Below are 16,911 nucleotides of genomic sequence, written 5' to 3' on the forward strand. Positions count from 1 at the left end.
AACTGCACTTTGTTCATTTTTCCTGATGAAAACACAGACCTCTGATGTGAGACTCCTTAGGATGGAGCTGGTGGCTCAGCTTGATAAGTGATGAAACACAACAAGCTCACATATTTTCAGTCTTTTCTATGAATTCTCTGGAAATCGAAAAAGACCTTATCTTGCTTACTTTCTAGGTCTGTGGTTTTCAACAGAGGGCACTCTTTCCCCCAAGGGATATTTGGGATTGTCTGGAGACATTTTTGATTGCTGCAACTCTGGGAACGAGTACTGCTGGCATCTAGTGGGGTAGAGGCCACAGATGGCACTAAACATCCTAAAATGCACGCCCCCCACCACAATCAAAGAATTATCTGGGCCAAAATGCCAGTAGAGCTGGGCTGAGACACCCAGCTATAGGTAAACACCAGGTGGATGGATGACTTAGCAAGCCGACTTCTGGGCGCAGAGGCCACCTGAAAAAACATAGCACTGATTTCTCTTCACACAACCACTATTTGGCATGCCATTATCTGAAGTGCTTGGGTAACATGCTCCAGATTATGTGACAAGCAGAAAAATAAGTATAATAAACAAGATACATACATAGATGGAAACTATGAGCCTTGATGAGTATCATTAGGACTGCGATCCGAGGGAAGGAAAAGCTAGAATACTTACAGCCAAGTTAGATGATGTAAGTCTTTGAATACTCCAGGTCTGAGAGTTGTAATGCAGTTGTGGCTGAGATATCTACAAATAGCACGGGTGAGTAAATTAGGCAAACTTAATACTCCACTTCAGTCACATATAATTACTGGACATCTGTTTCTGAAAGCACTCTACTGGATGAGCAGGGGCCAGAGAATCAAAGAACAGGCAGGAGATACAGATAACCAAAAGCCCAGTGTAACAAGCACCAGGGCCAGGACCAGCAAAGTGGCCAAAAATAATGTATTGGGACATTATATTATGTTAGAGTGTAACAGTAGAATAAATATGTGAGGTGATTTTTGCATTTCTCCTTTTGGTCACATCCTTAGTAGACTAACATTTTAAGAAAGTGTTTAGGTAAGTTATATATTTTCTATTTGTGGAAATGACCCAAACTTGAGGAGACAAGATTAAAGAGAGCCTTTATACCTGTCTTCTGGTAAAACTTGGAATCTTTTAGCAGTTCTTTCAGTGTAATAACTAATTACACTGTACTTTGTGAAAACTTATTTCTCCCATTTCTCTATATCCAGAGTCAAGCCTTTAAAAAAGTACCATTCGTTCTACCCTTTTAATTGTTACTTAAAATTGTACTCATAATTATAAAGAAGTTACTCACAGTATTTGCAGATTATGTAATCCAAAGAATGCTTTCCTGGATATATGTCTAATACAATTATGCTGAAGAAATCTGGTAGGAATAAGACAGAAGAGTCATGTGATTATGGTTCATGTATTTGTTAGGTTGTTTCTTCACCTAAAGACAATTTGTGCTCCTGGCTCATAAAATCCTGTCTTATTCTCACGTTGGGAGGTAGAAGCATTGCCAGTGAGAGAAGGCTGTGAGCCTAGCTGTGTCTGCTGTCCTGATAGCGCCCGTGCAATGAGACCCCGACATCTCTGACTTGAACCACTGAGGTCCAGTATGCTGTGTGTGGGGACAGAACTAGTCGTATGCTGTGTGTGGGGACAGAACTAGTCGTATTTCTGCAACCTGGCATTCTGGTGGCCTTCCTCCTCTGACATGCAGGAGTTGCCCACCATGTGAGACTAGCCAGGCTCTCACTGCTGAGCTTTCTTGCTCTTTCAGTACAGAGTTCCACCTTCAACTCCTCACTTCTCTTCATTCTATTCCCATGAAACGAGGTGAGGGCAAGTCTCGTTCTGTTTCAAGATGCAGAGTGAGGAGGATGGAGCTAGTTAGAGAGGGGCTCAAGGTCACAAATGGCATCAGTGGCTGAACTGGGGCCAGTGTACCAACTTCAGCTCACAGGGCCATGAGCTACTTAACTGCTGAAGCAATCTAGCAAGAGTGTATGGATTCAATAATAGCACTTTCAGGAGTATCTAAGTAAACAACTTCCATTTCCTGTGCTCATTATATTAATACAATGGGGGGGTTAGCCTTGATTTCATATTTTCTAAAGAACTTTAGGCAGGAAATATTCATGCTATTAATAGTAACTAACGTCTACGTAATCTTCTGAGTGGCTTCCCTATCTCTTATTTTGATTTGATTTGGGTCCTAAAGTTTTGTTTTGATTTGTTTTGTTTCTGGCCACGTGGCTTGTGGGATCTCAGTTTCCCCAACCAGGGACTGAACCCATGCCCCCTGCAGTGGAAGTGCAGAGTCCTAACCACTGGACCGCCAGGGAATTCCTGCTTCCTAAAATATTTTACACTTTCTCATTGTTATGATACTTCACTGCAAAACTATCGGTAGATATTTTGCTTGTTCGGCATCTGGCTGTACTCTGAATTTTGTTACACCACAATTACTCCCAGTGAAGCTTCCCAGCCTTTGAGTCATGAGTGCGTTGTAGGTGTGCTGGGATACTGATGTCCTCAGCCCTCAAGGTGGCAAAGTAAAGCCAAGATTAGCTTCCAGTTATTAACAAACCCATCTTTTATCCCAAATATTGAACAAATATTGTCATTTTCTCTGTGTACCACCATGTGGAAAAGCTGCGTACTACAGAGCACATGCATTACAATTGTAGTGACACACAAAGCAACAATTTCAATCCTACAAAGTAAACTTGAAACCCTGTAAGAACTCGTGTCATTCCATCCCCCTCTCCCTGCTGCAACATGTCTGTAAGGAGATGCTTCACATTGTAGCATAAATTCTGCTTTTGCTTTAAAGTTCTGCTGTGCATAGAACGAACCCATACAGATCAATATCTGTTTTAGCATTTTCAGAGCGCTTAGAGTGATGTAATGAAAGTTAATATGGTGAATTATATTACAATAGCACATGAAAATAGAAAAAGAATATAACACCATAATCTATGTATTTGAAGTTCCTCTTAAATATAAAATTTACTACCTAACTAGTGTTATTTACATTTCATTTAAGATAATTAAGTCAAAAGTGCACTGCACATTTTACCTACACGTTGTCAATCTTGAAGAGATGGGGGCAGTCGTAAATTGTGAATTTGACCTTGAGCTTTTGATCTGCACGACTCACCTGATATGTTCAGTCTATCTGCCTTCACTGACACCAGTTAAGACTCCAACTTCTTAAATAATAAAGAAGCTCTAGCCTTCTATTTAGCCAGTTTGCCGGCACCCCACGGAGAACTAGAGTCCCAGGTCTCTCGTCTCAGACTTAGGCTGCTGAATTTTTTAACCTGATCCTTCAGTATCTGCTTTCTTCTTTACAGAATAGTAGCTTGGTGAATATGAGGGGAAATTTGGAAACATGACAATTTGGCAAGTGGTGTCCTCTTTTTCTTCACAGCTGAGATATGAGCCCGTTTGATATACTTTACACTGAATGGTTTTTCTAAGAATAACTTACTGGTTCATGAATTCCTGCTGTTTCAGCTGTCAGGACTTTTCAAGCAGAAACACCAGGAATTTATGTACCTGAAACTAAAGCAAATAAATGCTTTAATGGCATGCATGTTTATAGACTATTTTTTTAATGCAACATTTTGTATTCATGAGCCAGGCAGACTCCTTGAATTACATTTTGTTGCCAATGATTGTGTTGAACAAGAACCCAGTTTAAGAAGGAATTCCTAATTTATATAAAATTTATGTCACAGTGAGGAGAGGAACTGCTGTTGGTTTCCGTGGTAGCAGTGATGAAGTATTATGGTCAAGTTCATAAATTGTATTTTATTTCTTTCTCTCAAAGATCATCTTAAATTGCTTCTTACCCCCTAATGTTAGAAAGTTTAAAAGAATATTAAAAAGAATAAACTGGGGGCTTCCCTGGTGGCGCAGTGGTTGGGAGTCTGCCTGCTAGTGCAGGGGACACGGGTTCGGGCCCTGGTCTGGGAGGATCCCACATGCCGCGGAGCGGCTGGGCCCGTGAGCCACGGCTGCTGAGCCTGCGCGTCTGGAGCCTGTGCCCCGCAACGGGAGGGGCCGCGATAGTGAAAGGCCCGCGCACCGCGATGAAGAGCGGTCCCCGTACCGCGATGAGGAGTGGCCCCCACTTGCCGTAACCAGAGAAAGCCCTCGCACGAACTGAAGACCCAGCACAGCCAAAAATAAATAGATAAATAAATAAAGTAGCTATAAAATTAAAAAAAAAAAAAAGAACACAACACAACTGTAATTTAAAAAAAAAAAAAAAAAAGAATAAACTGATCACTAGTAAAAGCAATCAGATAAGTAACATTTGTTCATCTAGCAATTAACATTTTATTTTGACTTAGGAATTTCTTTTTCTGGATGCCTAAATGACCTTAATTTCACTGTGAATATTTACAGCATGCAAGACCGGAGACGCACTTGACGTTAAATTGGGTGATCCCTTAGGATATATCCCAATACAACTTAAAGATGCATATCAACTTTATAAGCTCAATACAATCTAAAACACATATTCATGCATGTCTTTCCCCTGGTCAAACAGAATAAAGCCCAGATGATCTAGCCTAGCGTTCAAAGGCCCTACAATCATGATTCAATGACCTCTCAAGCATACACTCCATCATTCCTGTGGGAACGCTTTTCCTTTAGACAAACTTCCCTGGTCACTCTCTTCCTAACATCCTTTGAGTGTTTCTGCTTATGCTTTTTTGGTCCTCCTTGCTGAAGATGCTCCCCACCTTCTCTTTAGCCCTGTGTGTTAGTCCTACACATCATTCCTTCAATACACACTGATCCTCATATATGTTTCAGGGTATGTGACAACGAGGGGTGCTGGCAGTGGCGGTACATGGTACTAGGAGAGAGCCAGAGGACCATCCAGTTCAGGAAGAGGGTAGGATGGTCATGAGGGGTTTCTTCAGAGTCCAAGGACGAAGGTGAGGGGTTCACAAAATGGAAGCATGATTGAAAGAATGACCTAAGACATGTTCAAAACTCAGACAGTGAAGAATACAATGGGCAGTAGAAATGAATTTCTAGTTATATTTTGGAAACAAGAAAATGTTAAGGAAAAGCCCAAGCCTGCTGTATGGGACATGTTTTATATTATCATGAAATAATAAAAAAATATAAATTCTCAATTCCTACATTGTTCTTGACTTCTTGGTCAATGAAGGTGATCTCAGGACTGAAGTGAATAAATAGGATACAGCGTTGTGGCAGTGAAAGCCCAAAATGGTAGAATAAGTTAATCAAAATGAGTTAAAGCCTCTGGTTTGGACAATTTCTCCTAGAAACTGAGAAACACTGAAAATGCGTACACTCAGTCGTGATCAATGGAATCTGGAAAAAGGAAGAGCAGCTGGAAAATTAAAGATGGCAAATGCTGTTTTGACTTTCCAAAAGGTAAGTAGATTTCACAAGCTATAGTTGGATGAGCTTGAAGTTGGTTCTGGGCGAGATCGTAGGACAGGATATCGTGATGCTGCTTTGTGAGCACCTCAAAGAGAACAGGAACAGGGAAGTTCACGAAAAACAGGGCACGTCAGACCAACCTGATTTTCTTCATTTAAAGACTGATCAGATAAAAATGTGCGGTCGACTTTGCTTATATGTCTCCCGGGCATTGATTAAGTGGTTTTATGATGTTTTTACAGACAAAATAAAGAATACTGGCACTGTCCTGCTCAATATTCTGCTCCATGACTTAAGTGAAGATGGCTCATCTTATTTTCAGATAACAGAGTGCTGGGATGAAGAGTGAATCTGTTGGATGAGCCAAAAAGATCTTCCCAGTCTGGTAAGAAAAGCTGAATCTAACAGGGTGAAACTGAATAGGGATAAATCTGAAGTGCCACAACTAGCTCTCAGGTGCTAAGCACACAAGTACAGGATGGAGAAGCTGTCACTTGTCAGTCATGCATATGGTACAGGATGAGGGATTTTAGAGACACAATCACTAGGAGTTAAGAGTATGAAGTAGCCACAAAAAGAACAAATGTAACCTCAGGGCGTAAGGAGTTTAGAAAGGAAGGGTTGCTAGCTTCCCCCTGTTCTGACCTTGTATGTGTCATACAAGTGATAATATTACATTTATTCTAGATACTACACGTAAGGAATACGTAAGTGACCATATACAGAGTGACAAATAGATTTGAAACCAGGCCCTTTGGGGAAGAAGTTAAGGATTCGAGGCTGCGTGGGGAGAAACCTGTGGTGGGGGGCATGGTGATAATGGCCAGCTTTGAATATCAGAGGAGTTACACAGAAGACTTATTGGGTGTGTTCTCATCCGTCTCATGGGGTAACGCTCAGAATCATGGGGAGCTTTAGAGATGTTTGGGGCAGTAGTAGAGTTATGTGACAGGACAGTTTATTAGCATATTGTTTGAAATTCCTTTCCCTCAGCACCTCCTAATTCCCTTCCTGGTTTATTTTTTTTCCCCATAATCACTATCTAACACACTACGCATTTTTATCTTTCTGCATTGGAAGTTGAGCTCCTTGAGGAGAGGGCTTTTCATATGTGTCGTTTACCGCTATATCCTTGACACCTCATAGGTATCAATAAATATTTGTTGAAAGAGTGAACGAACATGTGGGCTTGGCCAGCTTTTACCCTCCTGCTGTCTCTACCAAGAGTTCTGGGGTTGTCCATCTAGTTTCTTCCTTCCCCTGACACCCTTTCCTGGGGATGGTTTGTGTTTTGCTACGTTGGTTGTTTGGACTGTTGTAATGCAGGATCAGGAAGAAAAGGGACAGGACAGGACAAGGGCTTGCCTGAGACTGGGGAGATTTTTCTGCGAGTTTTGGAGAGTGGCAGGAGGAGCTGAGTGGTATGAAAAGGGGATGGGGGAGGGGAAGGAGATTTAAAGAAGAGTTGCTGAGCTTATGAACTGCTTTAGGATATTTGAATAATGTTTATAAAGAACTTCGGTTATTCTGAAACCAAAGTTTGTTTTCTGGACACTTTCATCGATGGTAACAATATTCTGAGATCGGTCCATGTGGGTGGACTTCCAGAGGACTATAGTCAGAGGTTTGGCTTTGAAGCCAAGTTCTAACACTTGTCAGCTGGCTGACTTTGGACAAACAACCTTTCTTCTCCAAGGATGGCTTCCTCATTCCTGAAAGGAATCTGATGCTGTCTGCCCTACCTCACAGACTTTGAGGATCAAAGTCCAAATGAGAATTCCAAATGTTGGAAGTCTTTGTCAACTTTAAAAAGTGATAGATGAATGTAAGAAATTGTGTTTAATCTGCCTTGATGTGCCTTGCATGTAAGAGACACTTGGTGAATGTTTATTGATAAGAGTCTTATAATTTTTTTCTGAGTCTCTGGGAGAATCAAATTGCCTCGAAAGCATCAAATAACAGCTTGCATTAAGAGAACCCCTGTTGAGTGATATTCAGGTTATGATGTGGTACCTAAGTTTTCTCAGACTTAGGAGAAATTAAACGTTTAATTGGAGAAATTTCCAGCTGATCTGGGCAATCTGGTGGGAAAAAAAATCTCTACTTTTTTTCACTAGGGAAAATTGGGGTCTGTATTATCAATAGCACTTCCACATTCTTCCCTTCAGTGGGCTACCAGATACCGAGAGAGAAGTACTGACACAGAACAAAGCTATGAATCAGCAGTCCAGGGAAGGACTTGGCCTGCGAAGTCTAATTTTAAATCTCCTTGCTTAACCTTCTAGTGATACCTCTGCCTCCCCAGAAGTCAGCTTTCCCCAAATTCAGGGGCAAAAGATATAGCAGGGAGTCCTGCGTGGGACAGAAGAGTATGTGTTGGTAGAAGATTCAATTAGATGCTAGAGCAATTTCTTTCCATCTCTAGGTTTCTGTTTATTGTAGAATAAACACTGCACTGGGCATCAAAAGATATGGGCTGTAATTCTAGCTCTTCTACTAGTTAGTTGTAGACCTTAGGTAAGTCATTTAACTGTTGCAGACTTTAGTTACCTTGTAAATAATGAGAAGACTTAATTAGGAATTCATAAGACTTCTATGACTCTAGATAATAGTTTTAAACAGCTACTCTAAAACATGAATATTTTTCCTTCCTTTCTGCTAGGCTATTTTAGTTTTCTTCCCCTCAGCATCATTCAGGGAGTGCAAGGACAATATTGATTCATAGAAATGAACAGGCTGTGATTCTAAGCATTTCCAGTAAGGCCAGAAGCAGTATAGTTAAGATTTCTTCTCTAGAGGAATCTGGAACCCCAGAGGCAATGCATAGCTACTCCAGGGGACAACAGCAACATGAGCACATTCTCCAGGATGGAGCGGAAGGAGCTCACTGAATCACGGAGGCTACAATCAAATACAGGCATGATTCTCTGTGTTCACACAAGATTCTTCCTCACTACTGGACTTCCTTCAGGGACTTCCTTTCTTGTATAAGGGAGTCTGTACCTAAATTCATGAGCAGCACAAAACTGTTGATGGCATTTCAAACCAAATGTGTTTGTCCAGTACAGCAAAGGATCAGATTATTTTTTATCCTGGATTTTAATATATATCACATTTCTAGAAACTTTCTCTTCTATTCTGAATGTTAAAGGGCAAAATTGTAAGATGATGGTACTACCTAGGGACCTTACAACACCGTCTTGCTAATTTTCTAATCTAGTCTAATGATCATCTTCGCAAGCGCAGAAACTTGACCTCTCCATTATCCCAGAGTGACTCAGGCTCAGAGGGACTGACACATAGTAACCAAACTCTCAAGAGGTTGAATATTTAATTGCTTTATTTATTTATTTATCTATCTATCTATCTCTCTACCTATCTATCTATTTATTTATTGGCCACGTCATGCAGCACGTGGGATTTCAGTTCCGCGACCAGGGATCGAACCCATGCCCCCTGCTTTGGAAGTGTGGAGCCCTAACCACCGGACTGCCAGGGAATTCCCTAATCGCTTTATTTAAATAGGATGTATTCCATTCCACTAATTGGAATGTTATTATTCCCCATCCAAGGTAACCTCCCAAATACTTTAGTATGAATAATTTAGGAAGTTAATGTAGTCATCATAAGGTTGATTGATGAGCAGGGAATCAAAGCAAAGAGATTCTCCATCTTGATATGAACAGTGTCACAATAAAGTTCCTGGGAGTTACGGTGGAGATGCACAATCCATCCCTGCCCCCCAACAGAGACTATCTCTAGGGATTGTATCTCTCAGATCCTGGTTTCCTTTTTTTGATGATGCTGGAAGCATCCTGACACTTTGTTTCTCATGGCTGACCGTGTCCTATTTATTATTTTCTTTCCTCAGATATGCTAATATCACCAATTTCACCAAGATCGTGTTTTTGCTCTTTTTGTCCTGGGAGACAGTCCATATCCTATCATTATATGTTTTAAAAGATGGTTCTTGTCTATGTTAACACTCTTCCAGGTTAAAAAGTGCATCTAGTGCCTCTGAATCTGCAATGTCATTTTCCAAATGATCTGGAGTAAAACCGTGGAACTATGTATTTTCTTACTGAGATGCTTAATCCAGTTTAACTCTCTACGGAAAGTTTAAGTAAAACCAGTTGTTATTTTAAATTATGAAATGGAAAGAAAGCATACTTTTCAATGCTTTATTGTCTAATCTTAATTCCATTTAGAAAAATAACTTTAATGATAAAGGTAATCAACCTTATATTTCATTTTACTCTTAGATTAAAAACATCTTAAACAAAACATCCCATAGATTTTCCCATTAAAACACTATTAATAGCTACTTACATCTTTTTAAGTTCTGTGTATTTGATGAAAACTTTATCTGAAAGACTCTGAATACTGTTTTTCTTAAGAGACCTAAAATAACATGGAAAGAAAACATTATTATGGATTTTATGACCAACCAAACTCTTCCCTAGGAGCTGCATGCCTGAGAATATTTGAAGATGCTCCATACCACTTCACACACATTTGAAAATGCCCATAATAAATAAAAACTTTCATGTGAGAACGGAAGTCCATAAAGCAAAATTAAAGCAGTTTGCAAATATTTGACAAGGTTAGCCAGCTAGTACAATATAATAGACTGGAACATCTATGGTGATTTAACTTTTTCTTCTCTAGATAATTTAACAAAACACAACAAAAATCCTAACCAACTCATGCATGCCCAAATTATGATACGTCTGCAGGCAAATTCCTGAGGCTCTCAAAACTTCTATGCAGAGTTCAGAAAAACTTGCACAGTTATGTCACAGCTAGCTTTGTGGATCTTTTACACCTTAAAGTCTTGGACAAATTACCACTACTTAAAATGAGATAGAGTAAGTGAGTACCTTTCCTTTTTTTCCAAATTTTTATTTTTACTTGTATAGTACTGGCATATTAGTAATAATACATGAATTGGAAAGTAATTGAAAATAACTCCAGGCCACAGACGTTTGTGAGCTAAACGATAACCTGGCTAATCTAACATACAGTGTTTTGAAACATTTTTTCCCTGGAGAAGAAGCGTGCAGAGTTCTCTGATGGCTGGTGGTTTTAAAGGGACTTTCTATGATTTTGCTAATATATAAGTAGCATAAAACAGAACAAAGAGAGTTTAGATTAGACTACATGGTTTTCATGTGACTTTAGGAGCAAATATCAAGATTTGAATTTTACTCACAGTAATGTCACATTGCTGGAAACAGTTGGCACAGACTTCAAGCCAGCATTTATACATTCCAACTCAGTTTCTTTGCAGTCACAGCGTTGTGGGTACTGATTTAAAACTAGGGGGCAAAAAGTGTAACGATTCAATAGGAAAAAAAAACCTCTTTAATTATGACTTTATTTCTAGTAACTGGCATTGTTCTTTTTCCATTGAATGTATAACATTCACATCTTGTTAAATGAACTTATTCTGGCCCATAATAAAAGCAAACAAGAATTTTCTCCCACTCAAATATAGACTTGGGACTTCCCTGGTGGCGCAGTGGTTAAGAATCCGCCTGCCAATGCAGGGGACACAGGTTCGAGCCCTGGTCTGGGAAGATCCCACATGCCGCGGAGGAACTAAGCCCGTGTGCCACAACTACTGAGCCTGCTCTCTAGAGCCCACGAGCCACAACTAGTGAGCCTGCGTGCTGCACCTACTGAAGCCTGCGTGCCTAGAGCCTGTGCTCCACAACAAGAGAAGCCACCGCGATGAGAAGCCCGTGCACCGCAACAGGGTAGCCCCCGCTCACCACAACTAGAGAAAGCCCCTGCACAGCAGTGAAGACCCAACGCAGCCAAAAATAAATAAATAAAGTATGAAAAACAAAACCAAAAACAAATATAGACTCATGTGGTATTCATCTCAGTTCTAGCTTCCAACGGTCATTTCAGAGGCATTTAACAAGGGATTAGAAAGAAACCACAGAGATGTTTAAATAGCATAAAAGCATATGGTGAACAAGATGAAGTTCTTCTCAATGAAAAACATGAGTATGATTGAGTGACTCTTTCATGGGTATAACTGAGTCAATTCCATTTAATTGAATGGCACAAAGAGGTTGCTCAGTAAATGTTTGTTGGTTAAAATTAAACTCAATTATTTTCCCCCTTTCAAACTTCTCTTAGAGCTGCGACAAGAGTGAGATGCAGGCTGGGCAGGCTGGCCACCACTGTGCATTGGTGAAATCAACCAACCCAGACACCCTATCATTCCGGCTCTTAGCTTTTCATCACTATGAAGTTAACATGGTAGGTAAAAGTTGTAGAGAAACTGAAGAGCAGAAAAAGACCAAAGATCCATCTATCTGAAGCATTCGGAAGGAAGAAAAACACTTTAGGATTTACTTTGAAGGAACTCACATAATTATTAATACAATGGCATATTACCATAATTAGTAAGATTTATCATAATATATTAATAATATATAAACACTATCACATAATTCTTTTATTTATATATTATGTAGTTATTAATTATGTTAATTGTTAAAATAATGGCATATGAGAAATCTATGGAGAAACCAGGCCAAGTTGGTCCACAGAACAATGACTGTGTGTGTGTGTGTGTGTGTGTGTGTGTGTGTGTGTGTGTGTGTGAGAGAGAGAGAGAGAGAGAGAGAGAGAGAGAGAGAGAGAGAGAGAGAGAGAGGGTTGGGGGATGATATTAATGGAGCATTTGATGTTGCCTCTGATCCTGTGGGTATTTTTTTTGAAGGAGGTAAAAAAAGTGAGAGTTATTTTCAAATGTTTATATTTATTATTTATTTAAATCTGATTATAAGTTCTTTCTAATTGTTCTGCTTCTTTTAGATCACTTTTATTCAAACCTTATTTTTAAAATCAATTTCACCAAATTTTAGTAAATCCAACAAACTTTTATTGAGTACCTCCCTAATCCAAAAGATGCATTCTAGTGTATAAGTGCTTAGAAAATATTCTGTGGTGTTCGTAGGCTTATGCTAATCATCTCAACTTCCTGAAGATAACTCCAGATTGTTTACTCCAATGTTTAATTGACATTGAAAATAGAGGTTACATTATTAGATTGAAAGCCTAGGATTGGAAGCTCTTATTTACCAATAAGAGAATTTCGTGTACTCCAAGCTGAGCCAGTTGACTAAACCAGAAATGTGAGTGGAACTCCCTCACCTACAGGTCAGTTAAACCCCAACCTCTGGATTCTTCTTCTGAAGTGCCTCTTGAAGCTCTCCTACCTCACTCTTCCCAGAGGTATTTTCTGGGCTCAGGTTCTTAGTATTAGCCTGGAGCATTGCAAGAAACATAATGTCCAGTGTCTCTTTCACCAAGCTTTCTCCTCAACCTCGGCAAAGTTGACATCGGGGTCGGACCAGGACCGTTCCCTGGCATGAGGAGCTGACCTGTGCACTGTAGAAGGTTCAGCAGCGTCCTAGGCCTCCGCCCGTTGGATGCCAGCAGTCACCCACCCCTCTCCAGCTGTGATAACCCAGAATGTCTCCCGACATTGCCAAATGCTCTCCAGGGGCAGAACGGTCTCAGGCTGAGAACACCGTTCTAACCCATTCTTTAAAATTCTGGTAGAAGAATCATTTTCACATACACTTCTTATCACTTCCTCTTCCTCTTCACTAAATGGAAATAAGCTCACAACTTGGTGGTTGCCCCTTGTATATACAGCAGTGATCTCCACCATGGCATGTGTACAAGACGACCCATTGTGGTTCCGGAAGAGAATGTTAGAAATTTCAGTTATATTTATTTTTAATCCTTTTAGTTTACTCTTTTCAATTTCTAATTTTATGTATGATATATTTGTGTATAATAAAGTATATAATAAGTGGCAATTATAACCTGGTATTATAAAGTGCATAATATACTGTAGGGTAGTATTTAATATATGGACTTTATATACATATATTATGTATCCATACTAATGTATGCTTGTAATTGTATATACACGTACATAATTATATCTATGTATATACATATTATATGTCATATAATAATAGATTAACATATAATATAATCTGTGTATATAGAGAGATATAATTCTATCTCTGGGATAGAGGCCAAACTCCAGAGAGTGCACCCAAAACCCTCTGTGTGCTGGTTCCACCCTTCTGGGTCCAGCTCCTGCTCCTCCACCTCGTGTACTAGAACGAATGTGAAGCAGGCTCTGACTGACCCCACTGTTTTGCTGATCAAACTCCCCTGCTCATCCTGTCACCTCTTCCCCTTCCCTCCATCCAAGGACTTCCAAGTCCATCTCAATGTCACCTTGTCTGTGGATTTTTCCCCATCCCTGGCACAGCCATCATTTCTCCCAAAGGGCTTCCACATTCCCTTGTGCAAGCGTCCTTCCTTCAGTTTCGCACAAATATTGTATCATTCCTGCTTCTATAAGGGTCTGTCTTTCCTGCAACAGTGTGAGGTATTTGAGGACCTCAGTCATCCTTGCACTCTCAGTGCCTAACATAGGTCCTGGAAAGTAGTTGGTGCTTAATATCTTTATTAAAGAAAGTAACCAAAGGGAGTAAGATCTTTATTATTTGTCACAAGTATTCAGTACCTATGTATTCTTGCACTCGCAGGCTAATACATAGAATGAGCATGAATGGAGCATGTTGTTTTCTTCTTTCCATCTTTTCAGTCCCAAGAACAGATAATAGACCAGTTGACCACTGAAATACATTGAACTGAAATTGAAATTCTTAAGGGAATTTATCACACTACCCATATAAATCTATGCCCCATAAATAATGTTGCTCGCAAAGCTGAGGCTGAGTCTTCAGACCAATACTACTTACAGCACTCCTGTGTTAATGCCACATTATTAGCATCTCCATGGACTGTGCCAAACAGAGTCGCCCATCCACTAGTGTCTCCTGTGAAACACACGGCGATGAACATGTGTCAGTTATTCTAGAAATAAAATATCAAATTACAAAACAAAAGTATAAAAATTTGATCATGAAATCAATTTTAAAAATTTGTTTAAGTAACAGAAAGATAACAAGGGAGAAAAAGGTAGGCAAACATCTGGAGTCTTGTCTTTTTCTGCAATTACAAATAGTTTAAATGTGTGTATCATAAAATACATAATGAAAATAGATGATTATTTTCCATACATGTATCCACCTTGAAAAATATCACCTGTCTCTAATGCTGAGATTTTAAATGTTTGATCTTAATTTTGAGGTCCTCAGAAGAAAATATAATCTGAATTTTATTTTGTCATATGCACACGTGTATGTAGATACATACTTGATATATGTAATGAGTTCTGACAAAGTTTATGTCACCTGACCTTTTTTTTTTTTTTAAAATTTATTTTATTTATTTATTTATTTATTTATTTATTTTTGGTTGTGCTGGGTCTTCGGTTCGTGCGAGGGCTTTCTCTAGTTGCGGCAAGTGGGGCCCACTCTTCATCGCGGTGCGGGGACCGCTCTTCATCGCGGTGCGCGGGCCTTTCACTATCGCGGCCCCTCCCGTTGCGGGGCACAGGCTCCCGACGCGCAGGCTCAGTAGTTGTGGCTCACGGGCCTAGTTGCTCTGCGGCATGTGGGATCTTCCCAGACCAGGGCTCGAACCCGTGTCTCCTGCATTAGCAGGCAGATTCTCAACCACTGCGCCACCAGGGAAGCCCACCTGACCTTTTTAATAAGGAAAAAACCAAGTTCCTTTTAATAAAGTCTGTCTAGTCCTGATGAGAAAAATATTTTCTCAACTTGTCAGATGATACAATCTGCTTATTTGCCAAGTTTTCCATTTTTTGAAATAAAATTGTATTCTTTTAAAAAAGAAGGCTTGATTTTTGAAGCATCATTACTTAGCATAAGCTATTAAAGTGGCAAAACACACAATATGATGTATGACACTGAAGTTCATACAAATAGAAAAGTAAATTTAAATAACTGCCCGCAGGTCCCTTTGATCTCTGAAAATTTTAGTTTATTTTTATTTCTTGCTGATAACCTCAGTGGTTTTAAAAATTATTCTATTTGATGCCTTTACATGAATTATTTAATTTGCGTTCCTAACACCCTCATGAGGTAGATAACATGCATGGTCTAAGATTTCCACTGAAGAGGAAAGGCCAAGAATTTGAGTGACTTGCCATTGGCATCCAGAGGGCTGCCCCATCACGAGCACTGATTGTACTCTACTGTTCTAGGATCTGGTGACACCAAAACAAATAAGAACTCTCCTCAAGAAGTTTATGTCTAGTGAGAGAAGTACAGTGTAAAGGCAAGGCAGTCCTTAGTACGGTCGCCCGGGTATACCCAGGGTGCTATGGCAACAGAGAGAAAGGGTGCTTGTCCTAGACCTGGGGTAGAGCTTCAGGGTGGGGAGGCATGGCTGGGAAAGCCAAGCTTCTCAGGGGAGGAGGGGACACCTAAACTGCACCCTACAGGCTGAATAGGAGTGATTCACAGGTGGTGAAGGCAGCGGTGCTGGGAGCATGTATGAGTTCCCAGGGGCAGGAGAGCAGATTCTAGAGATGCACACTGGCACTCCTGGACTTTGCTGTCGCCTCTGATTGCTAGCTGGGCAGTGCCAAGGAGTGGCAGTTCTGTGTGGTATAAAACACACAGGATTCATTCAGATTCAGGAGACCTGGGTTCTAGTGTATACTCTGTGACTAACTAGACATGTCAACCTCTCCTGGCTTCAGTTTCTTCCAGAGAAAAATACACGGGTTAGATTAGATGACATGTACAGTCCTAATATACAGACCTAAAATGGCCTATAAGACCTTTCGTGATCTGACCCCTGTTACCTCTTTACCCTCTTTATCCTTGCTCACTCCGCCCAAGCCAATCAGACTTTTCCTTCCCACAAACACATTGTCTTGTTTCATTCAGCCTCAGGACCTTTGCATTTGCTGTTTCCTTTGCCTGGAACTTTGCCAGAATATTTCATGGTTTCTTTCTTCTTTTCATTTCATTCTCAATTCAAATGTCATCATCTCAGAGAGGGTTTTTCTGGCTATATCTTTAAAGTAGCCTTTCCCCCAACTCACTTTCTATCCCATTATCCTGTTCTATATACTTCATGGCACTTATCACTCTCTGAAATTATTTAATTTGTTTATGTACAAGTTTACTGTCCTCCTTCTTCACATGGTCCCTGTGAACCACATAAGGGCAAGACACTTGTCTCCCTTGAGCCTGCTGCGTCCTGGTGACTTGGAGAGCACACAATGGGCACTGGATATGGGTCTACTGAATAACTTAATTCTCTAGGCAGGCCCATTTGCACTTTAAGGATATTCCTTCAGCTGAACCAAATTACCAAGCCATAGGGAAGTGGTCATAGTAAGCCATTTAAAATTAAAATATGGGTATCCAAGTAGAACTTTAAATAATTTTATTTTTTCATCAAATACAACTTTTTCTAATACTGTATTTCTGATTTAAGCAACCTCTATATATGAAAATTCTGGTAATTATCACAAATCCATTG

General features: G+C 40.0%; 1 protein-coding gene across 1 annotated transcript in view; it reads right to left on the bottom strand.

Moving 5' to 3' along the window:
- RXFP2 (relaxin family peptide receptor 2) overlaps positions 1–16,911 on the bottom strand; it is a 67,639-nt gene that overhangs the window by 33,793 nt on the left and 16,935 nt on the right. The window contains exons 3-7 of the mRNA XM_057532714.1: positions 14,250–14,327; positions 10,652–10,757; positions 9,769–9,840; positions 1,313–1,384; positions 661–732 (exon numbers count right to left, since the gene is read on the bottom strand). Coding sequence (XP_057388697.1) covers positions 661–732; positions 1,313–1,384; positions 9,769–9,840; positions 10,652–10,757; positions 14,250–14,327 — 400 coding nt within the window. The remainder of the gene's footprint in view (positions 1–660; positions 733–1,312; positions 1,385–9,768; positions 9,841–10,651; positions 10,758–14,249; positions 14,328–16,911) is intronic.

The sequence above is a fragment of the Balaenoptera acutorostrata genome, chromosome 18 (assembly GCF_949987535.1).
Source record: "Balaenoptera acutorostrata chromosome 18, mBalAcu1.1, whole genome shotgun sequence".
In the NCBI taxonomy this organism is placed as follows: Eukaryota; Metazoa; Chordata; class Mammalia; order Artiodactyla; family Balaenopteridae; genus Balaenoptera; species Balaenoptera acutorostrata.